This window comes from Delphinus delphis, chromosome 3, assembly GCF_949987515.2.
Source record: "Delphinus delphis chromosome 3, mDelDel1.2, whole genome shotgun sequence".
In the NCBI taxonomy this organism is placed as follows: domain Eukaryota; kingdom Metazoa; phylum Chordata; class Mammalia; order Artiodactyla; family Delphinidae; genus Delphinus; species Delphinus delphis.
The window spans coordinates 3,684,691-3,706,348 of record NC_082685.1 but is presented as its reverse complement, the minus strand read 5'-3'; the positions used below and the strand labels follow the sequence as shown (position 1 = coordinate 3,706,348).

Here is a 21,658-nt window from a genome sequence, read left to right as displayed (position 1 = left end):
AACAGGGTCCGGAAATGGAGGGTGCCGCCAGTTCCCGGCATGGTCAATGCCTGGTGATGAGGGGACAATCGTGACACCTGTCCACAGCAGCCGTTTCCATCTGGGGCGACTCTGTCCTCAGGGGACAGTGATGCTGTCTGGGGACATGTGTGGTTGTCACGACTGGAGGGCAGGGATGCTGCTCCACCCACCACAGTGCTCAGGACGCCCCAGAGAAAGTGACCCGACCCTGAACGTGAGAAGCACAGGGTGGGTGGTAGGGATACTCTGTGAGTATGTCAGCGACCGCGCCCAAGCCCCCAGGGCAGGACCAGGTCGGCCAGGTGGTGGGTGGGGTCAGGGGACGCACTCCTCTCTGGACCCGGTCATCCCTCACTGCCGCCTGGCATCGCCAGGGAAGGACCGTTCTCAGCCCTGCCCCCGGTGGGTCCCGGGTTTGGTATCTTCCACCTTCTCCGGGGCCGTCTTTCAACACTTTTCCAGCTTTGCTGCCTACGGTGGCGCTTTAACCCACCCTGGGGCCCAGCGGGAGGGAAGGGGATCTGTGCTTCCCACAGCGATGGCCAATGACCTTCATCTACTGACTGACTGATCTGGACGCCCTGGTCAGAACACCTGGCCGCAGCTGTGTGTCTGCCGTCCACCCCTCGGGGCACGGGGGGCTGGGGGATGGGTAGGCGCTGCTGTCCGCTTGACAAACCAGGAACAGGCCAGACCCTGGACTCGGTCGTATCCCTCTCACCTTCCTCACGACTCCCCCCGCCCGCTTCTCGCCTGGCAAGGGGGTCGGGGCAGAGATGAGAACGGGAAGCCCCCGAGCCCCGCCACCTACGTGTCGTCCGTCTCGATGGCCTCCCCGCGCGCGGCCCCGCCCTGGATGGACTCCATGGCCGTGGAGTAGAGCGCCTTCTGGCCCAGCGGCCGCTTCTCGTCAGCGGTGCTCTGGGCGCCCTCGGCCTGCCGCTCACGCTCCTGCTGGTCGATGTTGTGCACGCCCAGGAGCAGGCTGTAGTCCATGATCTTGAAGCTCTCCAGCACCTGTGGGGCCGGGGGTCAGGGGGAGGTGCCAGCTGCCCCCCAACCCCCACACCCCACCCCCATCTGGGTCTGTGTCCACTCAGTCCCCACAGCCAGGTGGGAGGCCCCATCCTCATCCCACTGGGGACCCCAGCGGTGGGCCTGGGGCACAGCTTCTGACTCGAGGCCAGGCCGCCCTGGCCGTGGTTCAGGAGCCCGGTTCTCTGGTCACCACTCCTGCTGCAGGCCCCAAGGTGCAGCCCAGGACAGGGACACCCGGGCCCTGGGGGGTGGGCTCTTGAAAGCCGTGGGGCCCTGAGGTGTCTGGTGGTTTTCTGGGGAGGGGTCTGGGAGCCGGGGTGCAGAGGGGACCCTGGAGGACCCAGGCCTGGCCTGAGCCCTGCCAGGCCTCCGTATCCTCGCCTCTGAGGCCGAAGGGGGCACGGGCAGACTGCAGTTGCAAGGCCTGCGAAGGGCCTGGCGGGTTTTCTTTTTTCCTAAGAAGCACCTGCCCATGGAGGGCAGCTTGGAGCCCGCACAAGCCTGATCTGAGGTGCGCTGTAAGGTGAGGGCCCTCCCTGAAAACACCAGGCTGCTCCTGGGGCTTTGTTTCGGCAGCAGGAACGCAGCCTGAGGTGGGGCTGGGGCAGGGAGGGAGCGCGTATCTCGAGCTCACACTGCGTCCCCACTTTACAGGTGGGAAAACCGGGTCTCAGAGATGGAGGCCCCGTAATCACGGCCCCGGCCAGGCCCCTCCTCACCAGGCAGTCGCGCTGCAGCGTCTTGACGAGCGCGGAGAAGGTGTCGGCGTCGAGCATGAGCCCCTCAGGCATGTCCTGGATGAAGTCCAGGTCTTTGTAGGTGGGGATGCTCTTTTCCTTCTCCTTCTTGCTGGCCCGCCGCTTGTACGTGGAGCCCTTGAGGTCGAACTTGAGGTGCATCCTGACCACGCGCGGCAGCACGTTGTTCATCACCACCACGCGTATGTTCTTCCCGCCCGACTGCACACAGTACAGTCCGTAGAACTTGGGCAGCAGCGTCCGTGGGTTCTGGTTGAGGTTCTGGGGAGGAGAGGGTCACTGGAGATGATGCCGGGAGCTGTGCCCGCAGCCTGCACGGCACCCTGTCTGCCCCACAGATCTCAGGCCAGAGGCCACCTCCTCAGGAAGCCCACCCTGACCACCTCTCCCAGGCTCGTCCCTCTCTCCGCGCCCCCAGCACCCTGACTGTACAGCCAGCCAGATGAGTTCGCCATCACCCCACCTGGAAGAGCCAGGAGGATCTGTTTCTACAGAGTCAGGCCCAGCGAGAGACAGCCTTTCCATAAAGGGCCCCAGGGGATGCTGCCGAGGTGTCTGGGCCTGGCTTCCCACCAGGTCAGACCCAGGTGTCCCACCTCCCCAGCCCAAACTGGGGGGATGGCGGGCATGGCCTCCAGGCGTGTCCAGGGCAGGGGTCAGCAAACTCCGGCCCGAGGGCCAAATCCAGGCCACTTGTCTTTGTACAGTCGGGAGCTAAGAATGGTTTTACATTGTTAAAAAAATAAAGCGTCCTGTGACATGTGAACATTACGTAAAGTGCTCACGTCAGTGTCCAGAAGAGAAGCTTTACTGGCACTCGGCCATGGCTACTGGCTCTCGCCTCGTCTGTGGCAGCTCTCTCGCTGCCACGGCAGACCTGAGCCGTGGAGACAGAGGCTGTCACTCACAAAACTGAAAATGTTTACTGTCTGGCCCTTTACAGAAGAAGTTTGCTGACCCCGTGAGCTAGGGGAGCCGGGGGTCTCACCCAAGATCATGCACGGCTGGGGTGGGTGGTGCACCCCACAGGGAGAGATGGGTCACGACCTGTGCAGAGCTGCCCGGGGCCTCTGCCCCTGCCCACATCTGTGTATCAGGACCCCCGCTACTGCAGGCCAGCAAGTCTGAGGCTCCTGCTCCCACCCCCGCCCAGCGGCCCAAATGCCAGCTGGCAGCCAGGCCCACCTCCCCAGCGCCTCTCTGAGTCACCAGCTGTTGAGACACGAGGCGCGAAGCCATGATTTCTAGGACCCGTGACTCAGGGCAGTGGGCTGGGGGGATGGCCAACAGGGCCCAGATGGCTGTTCCTGCCTGCCACGTGAGGGGGTCCTGCGGGTGGGGCTCAGTGACCCAGGACGGCCTGCCTGGAGGGGATGGTGCCCAGGGTGGGTGGTGCCGGGGTGTGTGTGCGGGGGGGAGGGAGATGCCGGTGCCCGGGGGTGGGGGGTAGTGCTGGTGTGGGGGGACTAGTGCCCACGGCTCCTCGGGCAGAGGGAGGAGGAGGGTGTGAGGTCGGGGGCGCTGGGGCTGGAGGGGCACGGCGCTCCCACCATGTAGTAGCCGGGCAGCAGCTTCTGCAGGAACTCGGCCTCCTTGTGCATCACCGTCTTGATGATGAACTCATCGTCGCTGGTGACGTAGAACAGGGAGCCGCTGGCACCAGGGTTGGACAGCTCGATGAGCGGCTCATTACACAACGAGTACTGAAAAGGGGGGCAGCGAGTGGGCGGGGTGCTCACCAATCCCCACCCCCCCAGGGGCCCAGGGGCTGGCAGGCAACCCCGAAACTGGTCACCGTCAGCTCCATTTTACAGACAAGGCCACTGAGGCTTGGAGAGGGGGACGGTCTCGCCCAAGGCCACACAGCAAGGATTTGAGCCCGGGCTAAGCCTGCAGCCTCAGTGCTGACCCACTAGAGTGTGTTCCCTCTCCTGTGAGGGACAGACACCTGGCCATATGGGGAGCCGACACACCTGGCCACGACTTGCCTCCCAGCCTCCCTGCAGCTACGACGGTCAGCTCTGACCCGTGAGCCGTAAGCACAGGCTGCCGCGTGGGACTTGGGAGAGGCTCTCTAAACGGGTGGCAGGAGCTGGCGCACCTCCTGTCTGAACCCCTCTCTCCTCCCCACCTGGAACCCCGCAGCCGCACTGGACCACGTGGTGACCTTGGGGGTGGAAGCCCAGCACCGGGAACGGCAAAAACAGAAGCTGCGTGCCTGGTGAGCAGCCCCACCCCGGCCCCCCGGACACCCTGGCCCCTCCCACCTCTCTTCCCCACCTCCTAGTCCCTGACACCCACGTTCCACCTCCGCGATCACTGCCCATCGTCCCCGCGCACCCCCTCCGCACCATTAGATGGTAAGTTCTAGGGAGACAAGGATATCTACATGATTTGTTCACATAACAAAAGGGGTTCCCAGCACATACTTCAGTGCCTGGCACAGAGTAGATGCTCAATTGTTAAGCAAATGAATGAAAAGCAAGGCCTGCAGGCCTTTTCAGCTGAGTCAATGAAGTACTTTTTAGAGTTGAGGCTGTCTGGGTCAGGTTTTCTGTCTCTTGCACCCCCCCAAATCCTAATTGAGTACCGCTGGTATACACAGCGTGGAGGACGGGCCCCCTTTCCACGCCACAGCTGCCCCTGGATGTTCAGGCCCCTAAGCCAAAGGCTACCCTGTGTCCACAAGCACTAGGTGTGGGGGTGCTCACAGCCGGAGCCCACTGACAGCCAACCCTGGATCCCACCCGCCATCACCCCTTCCGAGCACGGAGCAGGACTGCACTGCCTGGCTTCTCTGGGGTGGGGTGACGCTGTCTGACAAGCACTGGCCAGTGAGCTGTGAGCACAAGTGGTGGGTCATCCCCAGGTTGGAAGATGTAAATGCTGCTGTGTGCCTTCCAGAACTCTCCCTCTGCCTCGGAGGCCAGACGTTTGGGGTGGGAGCTGCTTCGTCAGCCTAGTGTGCCAGTGATGAGCACAGCCCCTAGTCAACCCAGGGCGGACACAGAGTGTGAGCAAGAAACACACCACTGTCATTTTAGGCCACACGGATGCAGGGGTCTGTTTCTTACCCGGCATAATCTGCTCCGTGCTGACTGATACATGCTGTTCCCAGTGCTCCTGTTTCTCACGTATTACTGACTCTCAGGAGCACCAGCAGAGGCAGACTCAGGTCCAAAGGAGGAGAGGGGCCTTCCTCAGTCCCTTGACAAAAAGCCAACTGCCACTTTCTCAGTACTACCTGACACCCAAGCATATTTCCATGCACCCCCTGGTCTGCTGGTGCCTGACCTCAGCCTTGAGAGGTAGGAGCCGGCAGTTTTATTGCCCCCACTCAGTGTGATGGAGGCAGAAGCCAGCTCATACGGCAGTCAGCACAGTTAGGATATGCCAGCTAACAAGCAGCCCCCAGACAGCACTCACAGTGCGTCTGCTGTGGGTCAGCTGGGGCTGTGTTCTTCGCTGTCACTCAGGGGCCCAGGCAGGGGCCACCCCAAGTGAGGCACTAACACTTCCGGCATCTCTCCTGGAGTGGTGGGGAGACAGTCAGTCCAGCCCAGTCTTAGCACCGGGGACACAGCAGTAAACAAAACAGTCCAAATCCTTGGCTCCTGGAGCTGACATTTTTTTTTTTTTTTTAATTTATTTTATTTTTAGTTTTGGCTGTGTTGGGTCTTCATTGCTGTGCGCGGGCTTTCTCTAGTTGTGGTGAGCGGGGGCTACTCTTCACCGTGGTGCGCGGGCTTCTCATCGCGGTGGCTTCTCTTGTTGTGGAGCAGGGGCTCTAGGCTCGCGGGCTCAGTAATTGTGGCGTGTGGGCTTCAGTACTTGTGGCTCACAGGCTCTAGAGCACAGGCTCAGTAGTTGTGGCACACGGGCTTAGTTGCTCTGCAGCATGTGGGATCTTCCTGGCCCAGGGCTCTAACCCGTGTCCCCTGCATTGGCAGGCGGGTTCTTAACCACTGTGCCACCAGGGAAGCCCTGGAGCTGACATTCTAGTTGAAGCCAGACAGATAAATAAAGTAATACACAGTGTGTCAGATGGTGACAAAGGGCACAGAGAAACATCCCTCGGTTGAAAGGCAGACGTGCTGGAGGCAGTTACGGTGATCAGGTGGCCAGGAAAGGTGTGTCCCCTGAGGAGCCAACATCGAGCAAAAGAATGTGACTGAGCCTGTGCAAAGGCCCTGAGCGCGTGCAGATGGTGGAGGACAGCATAGGGAGGAGGCCGGGTGGCCAAGGGGATGGTGCAGCGGAGTTCGGTTGGGAAGGGAACCAAGGAGGCCAACCTTTATTCCGAGTGCGGGGACAGCTAGGGAGTGACATGGTGTGATCTGTGCCTTAAGAGGCCCCTCTGGACTTTGGGGGTGCGAGCCCGACGGGGTGCCCAGGTGGGCGGGGCGGGGGCTGGCCAGGGGCATCGGTGGAGGACGAGGAGTGGCCAGATTCCGATGCATCCGACAGCAGGGCTGGCCGTGGGAGCAAGAGCAGCTCAGGGAAGGCTCGGACGGGGGCAAGGGGCGTGCAGCTGCGGCCACAGCCATTGTCCATCCCCACTCCGCCTGTAGCCACTAGCCACAAACATCCACAGCACAGAGGCCCCGCCCAGGTGCCCCGCCCTCCTTGCGCTCCGCCAGGCATGGGCCCGCAGCCACCGCCGGGCACCTCTGGGCACAGACTACAGTGAAGCACCCTGCAGGAGAGCAGGGACGTCGAGCGGAAAACCCAGCAGAAGGGAGTGTCCAGTTCTGTACAGGATAGATCTACGGGAGGAGAAAGTTCGGGAACCAGATGGCTGACAGCAGCTGCCCTGGTGAGCAGCTTGGTCGGGGCCGTGGGTCTTGGGCCTCACTAGGCGCCACTGCCGAGGGGCAGGTGGGTGACAAGCAGGGGCTCCTGAGCCAGGTAACCCACCGTCAGGACGGGGTCATGGGCAGACGACCCCCAATTCAGGAAACAGCCCGCCACCCCACCCCACCCCCATGCCCTGCTGTCCTGAGCTGAGATTAAATGACATTTAACCCCAGGAGAGCACAGGGGTCTCACAAGGGGTGAGAGTGACTATGCACAAAAAAACTCGGGCCTGGTGCCTGCAGCTGGGGTGGGGGGCGGCAGCCAGGGGCCGAGGCCGTGACCGTGGAGGAGAGGGGAACCCCGGGGGAGGCAGAGCCGGCGAGGGAGGCGGGGACAGTCCGGGCGCCCGGTCCATCCCTGCCCCGCCGCGCGGGCTTCACTCCTGCAGCTCGGAGCAACCCGGCCCACAGGCTGAGGGGCTCCACTTGCCCTCCGCACGGCACCCACTTCCTTGCCGTGTTTCCCAGCTTGCTCCCCGACGGCCGACCCCAGCAGGCTCCCCGAGGCCCTGTCTGCAGCACCCCCAACCCCTCAGGCCCAGGATGGACACGCCTTAGGTCTGAACCTTCCAGCGAGTTTCCAGCCCGCCAGGGCCCCGTGGCCCAGAACACCCAGGCCATCTCCGCCCTCCTGCTGCCATTCCAGGCTCACGCTCCCATTCCAGGCTCCCGCTCCCTCTGTGGCCTATGTTGGAGGCCGCAGGGCTGCTGCCTGCCTGTCCCTGGCGGTGTTGGTGGGAGTGGAGGTTAGGGAGAAACGAGAACACTCCCCGTCTGGGAGGAGCAGGGAGAATGAAGTTGAAGGTCGCCAAGGTGGGGCTGGGTGACCTCAGACGTCTGAGGTCCCTACACTTTACTTATCAAGTTCGAGATCAGGCCCCAGCCATCTCCGTGGCCCACCTCTGTGGACGTGGCAGTTCCACTGTCCACTCCCTGCTAATGGACACCGAGACCATTTCTCCCCAACTGTGAACAAGGCCATAGGTCTCCCCTCCCGGTGACATGACAACACAGAGTCTGGGTAACCGGCGTCCTTTCTGCTGTAGAACCGCCAGGCTGCACGCGAAATGCTCCTCCGCGCGCCGCGGGGCTCGCAGACGAGGGAAGCTCTTCCCAGGGCTGGGATGGGGGAGGTCGCGTGGGACTCGGTGACTTCTGGGCACTGACCGGGCAGAGCTGGGGAGCCCCAGGTCACACGTGTCCCCGGCCGGAGCAAACGCTGGGCCTCCAGAAGGACGTGGCCCCGGCTCAGGGCACAGCCTTCCCACAGATTAAGACCCGAACGGGAGCAATCGGAACACGGTCAAGGCCCCCCAAACCCACGGATCGGGCCTCCCCAGAGACGGCAGGTGCCAGGAGGTCAGACGTGGGCGTCTTCGCAGACGCCGAGGCCTCCACGTGCAAAGTCACAACGTGTGACCAGGCGGGCCTGGAACAGACCAGCCGGACCTTCTGAAGTGGAGACTCTGGCCGATGACCCAGACGCTGCTGCCGTGAAGCCCCATCTGGACGTGACCTTCAGGAGTCCTGACAGGGATGCGAGGTCAGAGGGTCTGGCCTAGGTTTTGTTTTTTCTAACTTGAGAGACTAAAACCACAGCGGAGCCGGGAGGACAGAGTCCAGGCTGGTGGCCAGGAGCACAAGCATGGCCGGTGACGGGACAGTCCCTCCAGGATGAGTGCACAGAAGACTGTAATGTCTGGAAGGAACAGACGGCCCGGCCAACAGCCAGCGAGAACCAAGTCCAGCCCGCCCCGACTACAAACTGAGCAGGGAGCCCGGCGACGCTGCACCCACGTTCCTGCCCCACAGAGACCAAGAGGCAACAAACAGGTGGTGATCTGAGCCGGCGAGCCTGGGCTGGAGCCGGGGGCTGGCGACGCAGCAGCAGCCGAGGACACACTCACCAAGTAGTCATCCGGCCGGATCCCAAAGAGCTCCCGGAAGTAGCGGAAGGCGACAGGCGCGTAGGTCTTGAACCTGAAGTCCTGGAAGTGATGGGCGGGGGTGAGGTTGCTGCCTTCACTGCAGAGGAAGCAGGGGGGAGGTCTGTGAGGGACCTGCCTGCCCAGGCCCAGGCTCAGCCCCAAGGTCCCCAAGGAGCCAATCCAAAAAGCAACACGGGGCTCCCGATGGGACAAAGGGCCATGGCCAGCCTCGGGCTGTCCCCCAACAACCACCCTCCCTTCATCAGCAACAGAGCCCAAAGCATTGGGTGTACACATGGCTGCCCAGAATAAGACCACTGCCAGCCTCTCCCACAGCCTAGTGTGGTCAGGGAGCTGTGCTCAGCCAATCCCCTGTGAGTGGAGGAGAAATGATGTGGGTCCTTTCCTGGTCATGCCCTTAAAGGGCAAGGGCATGTGCTCTCCTTCTCCTCCTTCCTGCTATTGGAATGTAGGTGTGATGGCAGGAGCCTAGGCAGCCCCCAGGGGCCACTGGTAAGTAAAGCAGCATATTGAAGATGCTGGAGAAACCAGAAGGAATCCGGGCCCCCCAACAACACGGAGCCACCTGACCAGCCCTAGACTATCAGTGTGTGAGTGTGTCGCGTGCAAGCGCGCGCATACACAGGCACACAGGCGCGCACACACACACACACACACACACACACACACACACACGAGAAACAACAAACTTCTGTCTTTCCCTATTTTTAAAAGTCACCATTACATTGCATCCCTGTGATTCAGCAGCAAACTAACATCCTGACACAGGGCTGGACCTCAAAACCAGGAGACCCCAGGAGGGGCCAGTGCTATTTTTGGCAGAGAAAGGAGCTGAGAGAACGGGAAGACTATTTCCTAGCACCGCTGTCTGCGAGCAGGGCGAGCTGCTGAAGGCACGGGAGCTGCCCCAGCAGGCCGGGCCAGGTACCTGGGGAAGAAAATGCTCTCCACCACGTAGAAGTCCTGCATGAGCACGTCGCGCTCCGGCTTGGAGCTCAGGTTGCCCACGGTGTAGCCAATGCCCAGCTGGATGGCCCCCTTCAGGGTGGAGGACGTGGTCTGCGGAGAAACCCAGCCACATCAAGACCCCCGGGGCCGGTCCCTGGCCCAGCCCTCGGCCGCCAGGGTGAGAAGCAAGGTGGGAGGCCCCCTTGGGACAGGGGGGCGGCATCTGGCCTGTCGCTCAGCCTGCACAACCACACAGCAAGGAAGTGGCCTGGCTGAGACGCCAACACCACCTGGCGTGGCCCCAAGGCCTGTTTTCTATCCAGCTTCTAGAAGGTTCCTACATCTCAAAACTGCCCCAACACAGCAAGGGTCTTTGGGGGATTTTGCCAGGGTTTCCCTTGCGGGGAGGGCACAATACACAGCAGTGCCCAGGCTGCACTTCCGAGACCAGGGTTCCATCTGTCCACCTTCGAGGGGCTCTGCCTCTCTATTCCTCGGTCCCCACCCCGGTCGAGGATAGAGGTGACAGCGTCAGCCCTCCCGGGGCCACCCTCATGCCCGCCCACACTGGAGAAGCACCAGCTGCCTGTCCATCTGTCAGCACCGCCGCTCATGTTACTGTCACTGTGAGCCCTAAGCAACGTGCCCACCACTGAGGAAAGACACCTCGGCCCCCAAGCCACTGACTCTGGTCCCCAGCACCCCCACTGCAGGAGCAAGCCCTTCCCCAGCACCCGCCTCTCTTCCTGACACCCCCCGCGAGCCACTCCCTCAAGATGCTACTGACTGAACACAGTTCTCCAGAGAAGATATGCAGACAGTCCACAAGCACAGGAGAAGGTGCTGAACACCACCAGCCACCAGGAAGATGCAAATCAGGACACAGTGAGACGCGCTTCCCACGTGCTGGGAGGGACAGAACCAGATAGACAGACAACAAGCACCATGGAGGCCCAGAGAGTGGAATCCTTGTGCTCGGCTGCTGAGAATGGAAAAAAGGGCAGCCGCTGTGGACAGTCTGGCAGCTCCTCCACTGGGTTACATATGGCTCTCATGGGACTCAGCGGTTCCACTCCCAGGTGTGCAGCCCAGAGAGAGAAGCACAGTCCACACGAAAGTACACAAACCTTCACAGCAGCACTACTCACAACAGCCGAAAAGTGGAAACAACCCAAGTGTCCATCGATGGATGGTAGATACACAAAATGCTTCCCCCTCCACACACGCGATGAATGCTTCCCCCTTCATCACTCGGCCATGAAGAGGGGGGAAGCCCCGACACTCGCTACAGCGTGGACAGACCCTGAGAACACGATGCTCAGTGAGAGCAGCAGACGCAGAAGGACACACAGGGTGTGATTCCACTGACAGGAAACGTCCAGAACAGGCAGATCCACAGGGACAGAGAGTGGGTTCCTCATTGTCAGGGGCTGGGGAGGGGGTGGAGGAGGCGAAGGGGTACGGGGCTTCTCTTGGAGGTTAACAGAAATGTTTTACAGTTGACCGTGGCAATTGCTGTACAGCTCTGAATACTCTAGAAACCACCTAACTGAACACTTCAGAAGGGTGACTCATAGGCTGCATGCACTGGCTCCCAGCAAAGCTGGTATTTTAGGAGGCGCAGCAAGGCGGGGGGAGGGCGGGGACCAGAGGCAGCGGGGCCCAGGGTTGCCTCTCACATCCCTGGCCCGACCCCTCCTCTCCTCAGCCCCACTTTCAGAGGGAAGGGAGGGAGCTGTGATTTCCTCTTGCCCAACGTCACACCCAAGGCCACAGATGACTCAAGGAGCCCGGCAGGTGGTACAGCCTCAGAGCACCTGCCGGCAACCAGCAACCGAGAGCAACTGTCTCCAGCCACCTAGTCTCCAGCCACCTACGGCCGCGGCCCACACCCGACCTTCAGGGCCCGGTGCACCCACGAGGATCCCTCGTCCCACCCCCGCCGACGGAGGGCAGAGCAGGAACCTTCTTGTAGGTGGTTTCGCCGGATGCGTCCACACCCCGATGACCCAGCTTCTTCCCGTGGCCAGGGCCCGGCTGTCCAGTCATCAATGGGGCCTGGAGAAGAGGAAGCAGGAAGTGTTTAGAACTGGCAACGAGGTACTGCTGCAGGGGCCAGAGTGCTCTAGAAATCCTGCCGAGAAGGGGCTTCGTCACCGCCCGGCCGGAGCCCAGGGCGGGGGCCGCTGGGGGCGGGATGCAGGGCACTCGGGCTCCACGCCCCGGGGGGCCACCCCCAGACCAGGACTGCCGGCTCCTCTAGAAAGCAGGAAGGTTGGCAGCCCCGGCCCTCTGCAGGCGGGGGGAGAAGAGCCCCAATTTCAGGGTCTCCCCCAACCTGGCACTGCTGACTTGGGGCTGGTCACTCTGAAGGGGACGTCCTGGGCGCTGTGGGGTGTGGAGCAGCATCCCTGCCCCCCCCCACTCGCTGCCAGGAGCCCCCCAGTTGTGACAACCACAGACGCCCCCAGACATGGCCAGGTGAGACCCTCTGGGCTGGAATGACTGCAAACAGCATCTCCTCCCTGAGGGAAGAAGTCCTGCTGGCCTGGGAGCAGGCTGGCTCCTGCCAGCTCCAGGGGACACATGTGGCATCCCAGCAAAGTCGTGTGGGAGCCGCTGGCCCCCGTGTGTGACATCACAGGGGGAGGATGGTGGATGGGGCAGTGGGGCCTGGAGGGACACAGGTGCCAGCTCAGGGCCGGGGCTCCACGAGTCACAGACATTTAAGAAGCACCTGCCGCCACCTGAAGGGCTCAGACCAGCCTGTTCTGCTGACCGCCAGGGGCCAGGCTCCGCTCAGGGAACGTTAGTTGCCAGCCCTGCTCCGCACCCATCTCTGGCTCCCCACTGCCTTCGGCCTGGACGCCCTCCGGGACCCCAGCAGGTGGACAAAGCTCACCTAAGAAGGACCTGAGTGCCCAGCTGCGTCCTGGGAGAGGAGCCTGGCTGGGAGGGAAGGCAGACACCCAGGCAGGGCGGGGGCTCCTGTGCACCTGGGTTGCCTCTAACCCGCTGTCCGCGGCTCCTTGGACAACAGGGCTCACAGACGCCCCTCGCAGGCGGCCTCCAGGAGTGACCGGAAACTGACCAGGGACTGGGTGCCAGGGGCTCACGCGAGCGGACAGGACTGGAGGTACCCGGACAGGTATGTGGGGCTGCTGGGGCGCCGTCCTGGAGGCGCGGCTGGCGGGTGATGGCACCACCCTCTCCAGGTCCCTTCCGCCTCCCCGCTCCCTAGACAGCCCAGGGTAGGATCCTCGGGGCCCTCCCGCCCGCCCCACGCCTCCCTGAAACTCAAGACGCTGGCGGGACAGACAGGTTTTCACCATCTGACGACAGTTGCTTATTTGCTTGGCCAGCATCTGGGGCCCAGAGAGGTGCAGGGAGATGCCCGAGGCCACGGAGCAGGATGCGGGCTGGGCCGGGCACTTCCGGTCCACCTTCGGGAGGCAGGCCAGGGTGGGGCCCATGGGACACTCACCTCCACTGGGGTCGTCTTCTTCGGGGCCGAACCTGAGGGGGAGAAAGGAGACTTCAGTCTGGTCATGGAGGTGCCACCATACACACACCCTGCGCCCCTGGCAAGGCCATGAGGACCCCACATGGCCAACGGCCTGGGGACGTGATGCAGACGGGCTGGACGAGGGGCCCCGAGGTGGGAAAAGCTGCGGGAGCGACCACCACAACGTGGCCGCACAGACGGGTGGGGGGAGAGGGGAAACGGCACAGCCCACCGCCAGGAGGGCCCTGGGCGAGGGCAGGTGGTCGTCGCAGGGATGGGGCAGCAGCAGTAGGTGGCTGGGGCCCGGGCTGGAGTGACGGCGTGGCTCCCGAGGCAGCCGGGCCAGCCAAGGATGCTGCCTGCCTCCCAGCTGGGGTCTGGGGGGCCCAGGAGGCTCACGTGGGGAGGCCTCAGGCCAATCACTGACCCCTCTGACCTCGGTGTCCTCACCCAGAAAGCAGGCTTCTGCTGAGGATTATCTGTTCAGTGAGTGTGATCAGCAGATATGTCGCCCCAAGGATGTCCACATTCTGATCCCAGAATGGGCTTTAAAGGTGGGGTTAAGTTGAGGCCCCTGAGACGGGGATGACCCTGGATTCCCTGGGGGGCCCAGCGTCATCACAGAGTCCTTATAAGAGGGAGGCAGGAGGGTCAGAGGCAGAGAGAGACGGGAGATGCTGCGCTGCTGGCTGTGAGGATGCAGGAGGGGCCGCGAGCCAGGGGTGCGGCATCTCTAGAAGCTGGAAAGGCGGGAACCAATGCTGCCCTGGAGCCTCTGGAGGAACCAGCCCTGCCCACGCCTGGATTTAGCCCCGTGAGGCCCGAGTCAGACTCCTGACCTCCAGGACTGTCAGAGAACCAATCTGTCTGGTTTCAGATCAAGTTTGTGGTGATTTGTCACAGCTGCAACAGGAAACTCAGACACCGGTATCTACCAGGTGTCAGCTTGGAGAGGGGAGGCAAGTGGTGACCAGGACAGTCCCGTCCCCCGCCTTCAAGGGCTCACAGCCCAGGGGGAGCAGAGAAGGGCCTGGACAGTGCAGCGAGTGCCAGCAGGATGACTTGGGGTGACAGGTGGGGGGTCAGATCAGCAAGGGAGGACTTGGGCTTTTACCCCAGGGAGGTGGGAGTCCTGCAGGACCGGGGGTGGGAAACACACCAGACCTGACTCAGGTGCCCTCTGGTGGCCGTGGGAGGACAGACAGGGTGAGGACAGAGCCGGGGACCAGTGGGGAGGGGACCGCGCTGGTCCAGGTGGGAGATGATGGGGTGGACCAGGGTGGCTGCTGTGGAGGGGTGAGTGAGAAGTGGGAGGATTCTGGTTAGCTCTGAAGTCAGGATAGACAGGCTGTGTGCACTGGGGGCGGAGTGAAGAAAAGTGAGGAGTCGGGAATGACTCAGGATCTTGGAGCGACTCACAGAAGGAGAGAGCTGCCTCGACAAGATGGGGGACCCAGCAGGAGCAGGTTTGGGGGGTGGTTGGGTGCAGGGTGGCCATGCTGAGTGCGAGAGCCCTGTGAACGCCCTGCGTGAAGACGTCAAGGGGCAGCTGGACCCTGAGTCAGGAGCTCGGGGAGGCCCAGGCTGGAGACAGGGCTGTAGGCAGCTGTCCGGGGGTAGATGGGGTTCGAGCCCCAGGAGCAGACAAGGCCATCCGGGGAAGGTAGGGGTGGGGGAGGAGAGACGCCCACGGAGGGGGGTGGGGGGAACAAGGGCAGCCGGGGAGCAGCAGGCCCAGGTCAGGGGTCAGAACACCCACTCTATCCACCCGGCTTGGGCCAGGGCTGGGGGCTGGGGACTGACAGCGAATGGGCATTCGGCTTCCTCTGGGAGGATGAGAATGCTCTGGAATCAGTGGTAACGGCTGCACAACACTGTGCAAGAAACACTGAATTGTACACTTAATAGGGAATTTTATGGTATCTATGAATTATCTCTCAATAAAGAACATAAACCCAAGATGACACGGCCGTGGTACAGCCAGGCTGGACAGGGTAGGGACTCCCCGGAGTGCCCATCTCTGTGCGCGACCCCCAGAAGACAGGAAACTGAGGCCAGGTGGGCAGCCAGCTGGGCGCTTCGTGGCAGCATGGCCCACAGAAGGGAACCCCCACCCACACAGGACAAAGCCCACGGGCCCTGGAAGGCGCATACCACCACCACAACGGCAAACGCCAGCCACATGTGGGTCACAACAGTCACGCCCGCCGGCAACACGCGGGCCTCCCAGCCCGGGCTCCCTGGCCACAGGGACGAACCTGGGCTCAGCCCCTCCCGAGGCCCGGGGGGGTGGCGGAAGGTGCTGGAAAGCCGACATAATATTTTCGTTGGCTGTCCAACAGCAGAACAATGCATGGTTTTGTGTCTGGGGTGTGGGGGAAGGAAGAGAGAACAAGGCAGGAAGCGGCAGTGGACCACGCAGAACATTCCAGACTTCGTCTGACCCCAGGCAGCCCCTTCTCGGCCCACCTGGGGCACCTGAGCCCACAGCCCAACCCCTGTGCCCACCCGATCCTCTGCAGCTCCCGGCCCCTCATCCCGGGGTCCAGCTGGTCCAACACGGTGGTCCCGATTCCCCCCCAAGCCCCAGCCCACCACCGAGGCCTCTGCAGTCTCAGGCCTGTGGGAGCGGCCTGGCCAACACCAGCATCGGACGCAAAGTCCCAGCCAGGTCCGCCCTGCATGGGGACACTTGAGGGACTGACCTCAGGGTCTCCCCGCTTTGTGCCTGGATCTCACCCCCAGGCCCCCCTGCTTCTCCTGGCTGCTGAAGGGGGAGACCCACCCCACCCGGAATACCCCCAGGCGTGAGGCCAGGAGGGGCAGCAGGCAGGCTCCACGCTGGCCCAGGTCACAGGGCAGGGACAGAGCGAGGGGAGGACAGAGAATGGATGGAACACCGGGGACGGCGCCGCGCCCTCTGCCCGGACACTCTCCCCAACGTCCCCTCGGAGGGGCCTCCTCATGGCCTCCCCGGGTCCCGCCATCCACACGCTCTCACTCACTCTCTGCAATTCCCTTTTGGAACCTCGTCTGTCAGTCGCCCTCCTGACCAGGTGACCCTGTTGCCGGGGGCCATGCGGTTCCTGCACCCGCTTCCACCAGCCGGGCCAGGGGCGGCAGGGACCAGCCAAGATGTCGAACTCCTCCCAGCCCAAGATGTAACCAATTATCTTTTGAATGAGCCACCCTGTTTTCAAGGAAATTAAGTTTTAAAAATAGCCGGGGGGAGGAGGAGAGTGTGAGGCGCTGCAGAGCTGAGACCTGGGGGAATCTGGGGGCATAGCTGTGCCTCGGGCCGGGCTCCCCGCAGACACCTCTGAAGCCCGCTGACGAGGGACCCACCCCCTCCTCAGCACACACAGGACTGCTTCTCTACATCTGATGTGGAAAATGAGGCAGAGAAAGCTCCCCAAGGACCCTGGGAGGGGCCTTAACATCTGTCCTTCAGCAAAACCACTAGGTTTCTTCTACCTTGACGTCTACCCGGAGTCCACCACTGTCCCCGGCTCCTCTCAGCCCCCATCCTCTCCCACCTGGACCAGCTCAGTCCCCTCCCCTCTGGTCTCCAGCTCCCACCCTCCCTCCAGCCTGTCCTCCCCACAGCAGCCACCAGGGGGCACCTGTGAGCACCTGAGTCAGGCCCCACCCCTCCTCTGCCCACAGCCCTCCAGGGTCCCACCTCCCTGGAGGTAAAAGCCCAAGTCCTCCCTGTGGCCCACAGGGACCTGCACAACCTGCCCCATCCCATCCCTGCCCTCCCCCCTCCCTCTCTCCCCCTCGCTGACTCTGCTCCAGACATACAGGCCTCCTTGCTGTTCCTCCAACATGCCAGGCCTGGTCCTGCCCCAGGGCCTTTGCACGGGCTATTCCCACCACCTGAAATGACCTTCCCAAGACCCCTACAAGGTTTGCTCCCTTGCTTCATCCAAGACCTGGCTCAGACATCACCCCCTCAGAAAAGCTGTCCCCTGACCACCTCGCCCCAAACTGCCCCTCTGAGGCCACTCTCCCCACCTCTCGGCTTTCTCTCTTCCCACCACTTGGCACCACCTGGTGCTTGTGTGTTGCATCTTCCCCCAACTACAGGGGACCAGGTCTGCTTTGTCACCTGCCAACAGGCACCTGCAGAGCTCTCTGAGTGCTGAGAGGGAGAGGTCCCTCCAGAAAGGGGTGGCAGGGGACATGAGGCCTGCGGGGTCACTGCAGGGGCTGTGCCCCGAGCACTGCCCACCTGGTGCCCAGGAGAGGGCTGGCTCCCCGTGACTCAGCAAACAAGAAAGCACAAGGCCCAAGAAAGCAGGAAGCGGTGCCAGGGCCAGCACTCACTCACTTCCCCTATTAGCTGGAAAGGTCTGGCCACAGAAGCAGAGTCCTGCAGGGAGGCCGCGGGGAAGCCGGGCATCCCATGGGCATGGCAGGAAGCTGGGGCCCCCGGTCAGGCTGGGCTGCCCACAAGCCACACCGGGAAATCTGCTTGTAACCCATAAGGACGGACGGCTCTGTGGCCAGCAGCCGTGTGACTCACCCCGAGCTACAGAATTCGACAGAAGGGACTGTGTGATGTGAGGAAGGTGGGCAGCTTCTGGTTCCACCCTCGGGGTCCCTGCTGGGGCCCTGGGGGAGACCCCCGGGGGGGGCAGGCAGCCCCCTCCCCTGAGGCCTGTGAGCGCGGGAGCCTCCTAGACTTCATGCCGCCCGCTGAACCCAACCCAGATGGCAGAAGTGCAGGCAAGCGTGTGCAGTTTGCAGCCACGCAGTTCCGAGGTGGCTGTTACACATTAGTAGCTGACTGACGCAGGTACCACACCTCCACACCGAGAGCACTTCCGAGAGGAATATAAGGATCCAGTTCCAGGGACTCCTTTGGGAGAGGGATAAAGGACAGAGCACTTTACCTCCTCTGCCCAACTTGCATTCCTCACGCTCACAAAAGCGTTAAACGTGCCACACGACAGATCACTCATCCTTAAAAAGGCATGAAGCACTGATATTCGCTGCAACGTGGATAGACCCTGAGAACACGATGGTCAGCGAGAGAAGACAGACGCAGAAGGACACATAGTGGGTGATTCCATTCCATTGATGGGAAACGTGCAGGGCAGGCAGATCCACAGAGACAGAGAGTGGGTTCCTGACTGTCAGGGGCTGGGGGGAGGGGATGGGGACTGACTGCTCATGGGGACTGGTTTCTTTCTGGGGGGATGGAACGTTCTGGAATTATATTTTGGTGGTGGTGGCACAACAAATCGAACATAATAAAGACAACTGAATTGTGTATTTTAAAAGGGTGAATTTTATGGTATGTGAACTCTATCTCAAAAAAATTTTTTTTTTAAGGAATGAATCCCTTTAGTTGCAAAAACACCACCCAGTGATGTGCGGCACCAGAGCCTTCTCCAGACCCTGCCCCTCTAGCCGTGATGCTGCAAAGCAAGAGTATGCAGGCCTCAGTCTCCCCACCTCTGACACAGGGTCATGCAACCAGATGGAGGTGTCTGAGCTCAGGAAGGGCAGCCTACCCTCCAGGCCACCGCACCCCCAACCTCCGGTGGAGAAGGACCAGTTTTTCCTTCTATTTCCAACCCATCCTGGGGCCAGACATCCATAAAACACAGTGAGAATCAGCTACTGGAGAAGTGAAGCAAAGACACGCAAGATCAGGCCCGAGGTTTTGCTCCTGATTCTGCGCGCACACAACTGCAGTCAAACCAGACAGAAGTCACTGCTGCGGACCCCCACCTCCTGCTCTCACCTCGTGGAGGACCCACTGTCGTGTCAGCTGTGACACTCTGTGCAGCCCGGCCTCGGCCTCTCCTCTCCCCTCTGCGGACAGTGTTGGGGGCTCCGGGTGCCCCCAAAGCCCACTCGCTGACCCAGCCCGCCCCCCAGCACTGCAGACACGAGGGCCGGGTCGCTCTCTGTGGAGCCGTCCTGGGCGCTGTGGGATGTGGAGCTGCAACCCTGCCCCCACACTGGATGCCAGGGGCCGCCCAGTCATGACAACTACAGGGGACAGGGTCGCCCAGGTGAGACCGTCTGTCCTAGTCCCTGTGGTCGAAAGCCCTCGGACGAGACGTTTACCACGGCAGTGACAGCCAGCGTCACGCCCTGCCGCTGTGCGGGCCCTGTCCCACAGATCACCCGCCCCGCCCCACCACTCATCCCTAACGCCACACTGACTGGGTGACATGGGTACTGGCCTCCCCAGTCTGCATGGGGACCTGAGGCAACGGTCCCCATGGGAAAGCCACAGGCAGAGGTGTGAACCCAGGCACCCCTGACTCCACAGCCCCGTGCTCGGCGAGTATATCCCTCGGTTACACCATCAGAAACCCCCTACCTGGGCTTTCTTTCTGGACGTACAGCGTTGATGTGAGTTGAGTCAACTTTCAAAATCACAATGTTTTGGAGATAAACCTGGGTTTCTTGAAAAGCGAGCAGATCTACATAGACAAGGCCAACATCCTCACTTGCCTGGATCCACGTTCCTGCCCTTCGTGGTCTGTTCCCTCCACGGTGGCCAGAGGACGCCGGTGAGTACCTGAGCCAGACACCACCTGATTTAATGACCACATTTCATTACCACCATTTTACAGAAGGGGATGCACGGGTTTGGAGAAATTTAGGAAGTTATCCCAAGTCAAAGGTGAAAAACCTTACGATCACACCTCAGAATAAGCCATGTCCAAAAAACTATTAAGAAACTACAGGAAAGGGGGGAAAAAAAAAGCGGGGGTGGGTCGTGAGGCAGGAACAACCTTTACTTAAAAATAAGTAGGGGGCTTCCCTGGTGGCGCGCAGTGGTTGAGAGTCCGCCTGCCAATGCAGTGGACACGGGTTCGTGCCCCGGTCCGGGAAGATCCCACATGCCGTGGAGCGGCTGGGCCTGTGAGCCATGGCCGCTGAGCCTGTGCGTCCGGAGCCTGTGCTCCTCAATGGGAGAGGCCACAACAGTGAGAGGCCCACATACCAAAAAAACAAAACAAAACAACAACAACAAAATAAGTAGGGTGGGCTTCCCTGGTGGTGCAGTGGTTAAGAATCCACCTGCTGGGCTTCCCTGGTGGCGCAGTGGTTAAGAATCTACCTGCCAATGCAGGGGACACGGGTTCCAGTCCTGGTCCGAGAAGATCCCACATGCCGCGGAGCAATTAAGCCCGTGCACCACAACTACTGAGCCTGCGCTCTAGAGCCCGTGAGCCACAACTACTGAGCCCACGCACAACTACTGAAGCCCATGAGCCTAGAGCCCATGCTCTGCAACAAGAAAAGCCACCGCGACGAGAAGCCCGCACACCACAGTGAAGAGTAGCCCCCACTCGCCACAACTAGAGAAAGCCCACGTGCAGCAATAAAGACCCAACGCAGCCAAAAATAAATAAATAAAATAAATAAATTTATTAAAAAAAATAATAAACAAGTAGGGGAATTCCCTGGCAGTCTAGTGGTTAGGACTCTGCGCCTCCACTGCAGGGGGCACGGGTTCGATCCCTGGTTGCGGAACTAAGATCACACATGCCGAGCAGTATGGCCAAAACAAAAACAAAACAAACAAAAAAAACTACAAAGCAAACACAGTAAACATATTAATATCAACCACAAGACAAGGAGTTCAGCTGTGAGGGTTACCACTCCAGTGGGGGCACTGGCCAATGCAGTGAAAGGAATGAGTATTGAAAAGAAAAAAGACAAAATTTTAGAAAATCTAAGAGAACCAACTGACCAATCATTGAATTAAATGGAGCAGAGCAAGGTGGCCAGACAGATACCAGTGACTCACCTGAGGTCATATTGCAGACATGTCAGGAAGAAGTGGGATCTGGGAGTTTCTGCCCTTTGCACCCACCATCTGCTCTTATATGTCTGCCTATCCATGGTTTCACACTTGGGTTAATTTTAATCTGTCAAATGTAGACGACCTCTCTGATTAAAAGACATTAACAGGGCAGCTGCTAATCCTTCCTTCACCAAGGTCACACCTGGTGTGACACTGAATAGATGTGAATCTGTGGTCAACACCACACAGTGACAGAAATAAAGAACTTTCATATTTTTATATTACCTCAGATTTTTACCGCCAGCATTAATGACAGGGAAGGCTAAGAAGTCTAGAGTTAATAACTGATCAGAGTAGTTAACATCCCAAAGAACATGTTGAAAAATATCAAACTCTAGTTACTGATACACATACGTAAGTGTTTCAGGTGGAGTGTGCTGATGTCTGCAACTCTGAAATGCATCCGTAAAATTAGATGGAGAGAAGGATGGAGGAGTGATGGGCAGGTGGATGGAGGGATGAAGTAAATACAGCAAAATGTTAATTGTAGGATCCAAGCGGTAATCAGTCAGTGTCCACTGTCCAATTCTTTCACCTTTTCAGTACGGTTGAAGATTTCCTTAATAAAATCTTTTTCCTCCGGATTAAAGGTGAATTTTCACCTTTGATGTCAGGTGTTTTTGAACTTTGGAGAAACACATTTTTGAGCAGATTCTGCCCAAAGAATGTGAGTGATCACAGGGGCAGTAGCGGACACTACTGAGCACCAGCGTGCCAAGCCCGAGGCACGGCATAACAGGCGT

General features: G+C 60.5%; 1 protein-coding gene across 5 annotated transcripts in view; it reads right to left on the bottom strand.

Moving 5' to 3' along the window:
* PIP5K1C (phosphatidylinositol-4-phosphate 5-kinase type 1 gamma) overlaps positions 1-21,658 on the bottom strand; it is a 60,073-nt gene that overhangs the window by 18,239 nt on the left and 20,176 nt on the right. For all 5 annotated transcript variants that reach the window (XM_060007394.1, XM_060007395.1, XM_060007397.1 and 2 more), the window contains exons 2-8: positions 13,055-13,086; positions 11,536-11,628; positions 9,551-9,681; positions 8,581-8,698; positions 3,368-3,520; positions 1,779-2,078; positions 833-1,038 (exon numbers count right to left, since the gene is read on the bottom strand). In XM_060007394.1, the coding sequence (XP_059863377.1) occupies positions 833-1,038; positions 1,779-2,078; positions 3,368-3,520; positions 8,581-8,698; positions 9,551-9,681; positions 11,536-11,628; positions 13,055-13,086 (1,033 nt within the window). The remainder of the gene's footprint in view (positions 1-832; positions 1,039-1,778; positions 2,079-3,367; positions 3,521-8,580; positions 8,699-9,550; positions 9,682-11,535; positions 11,629-13,054; positions 13,087-21,658) is intronic.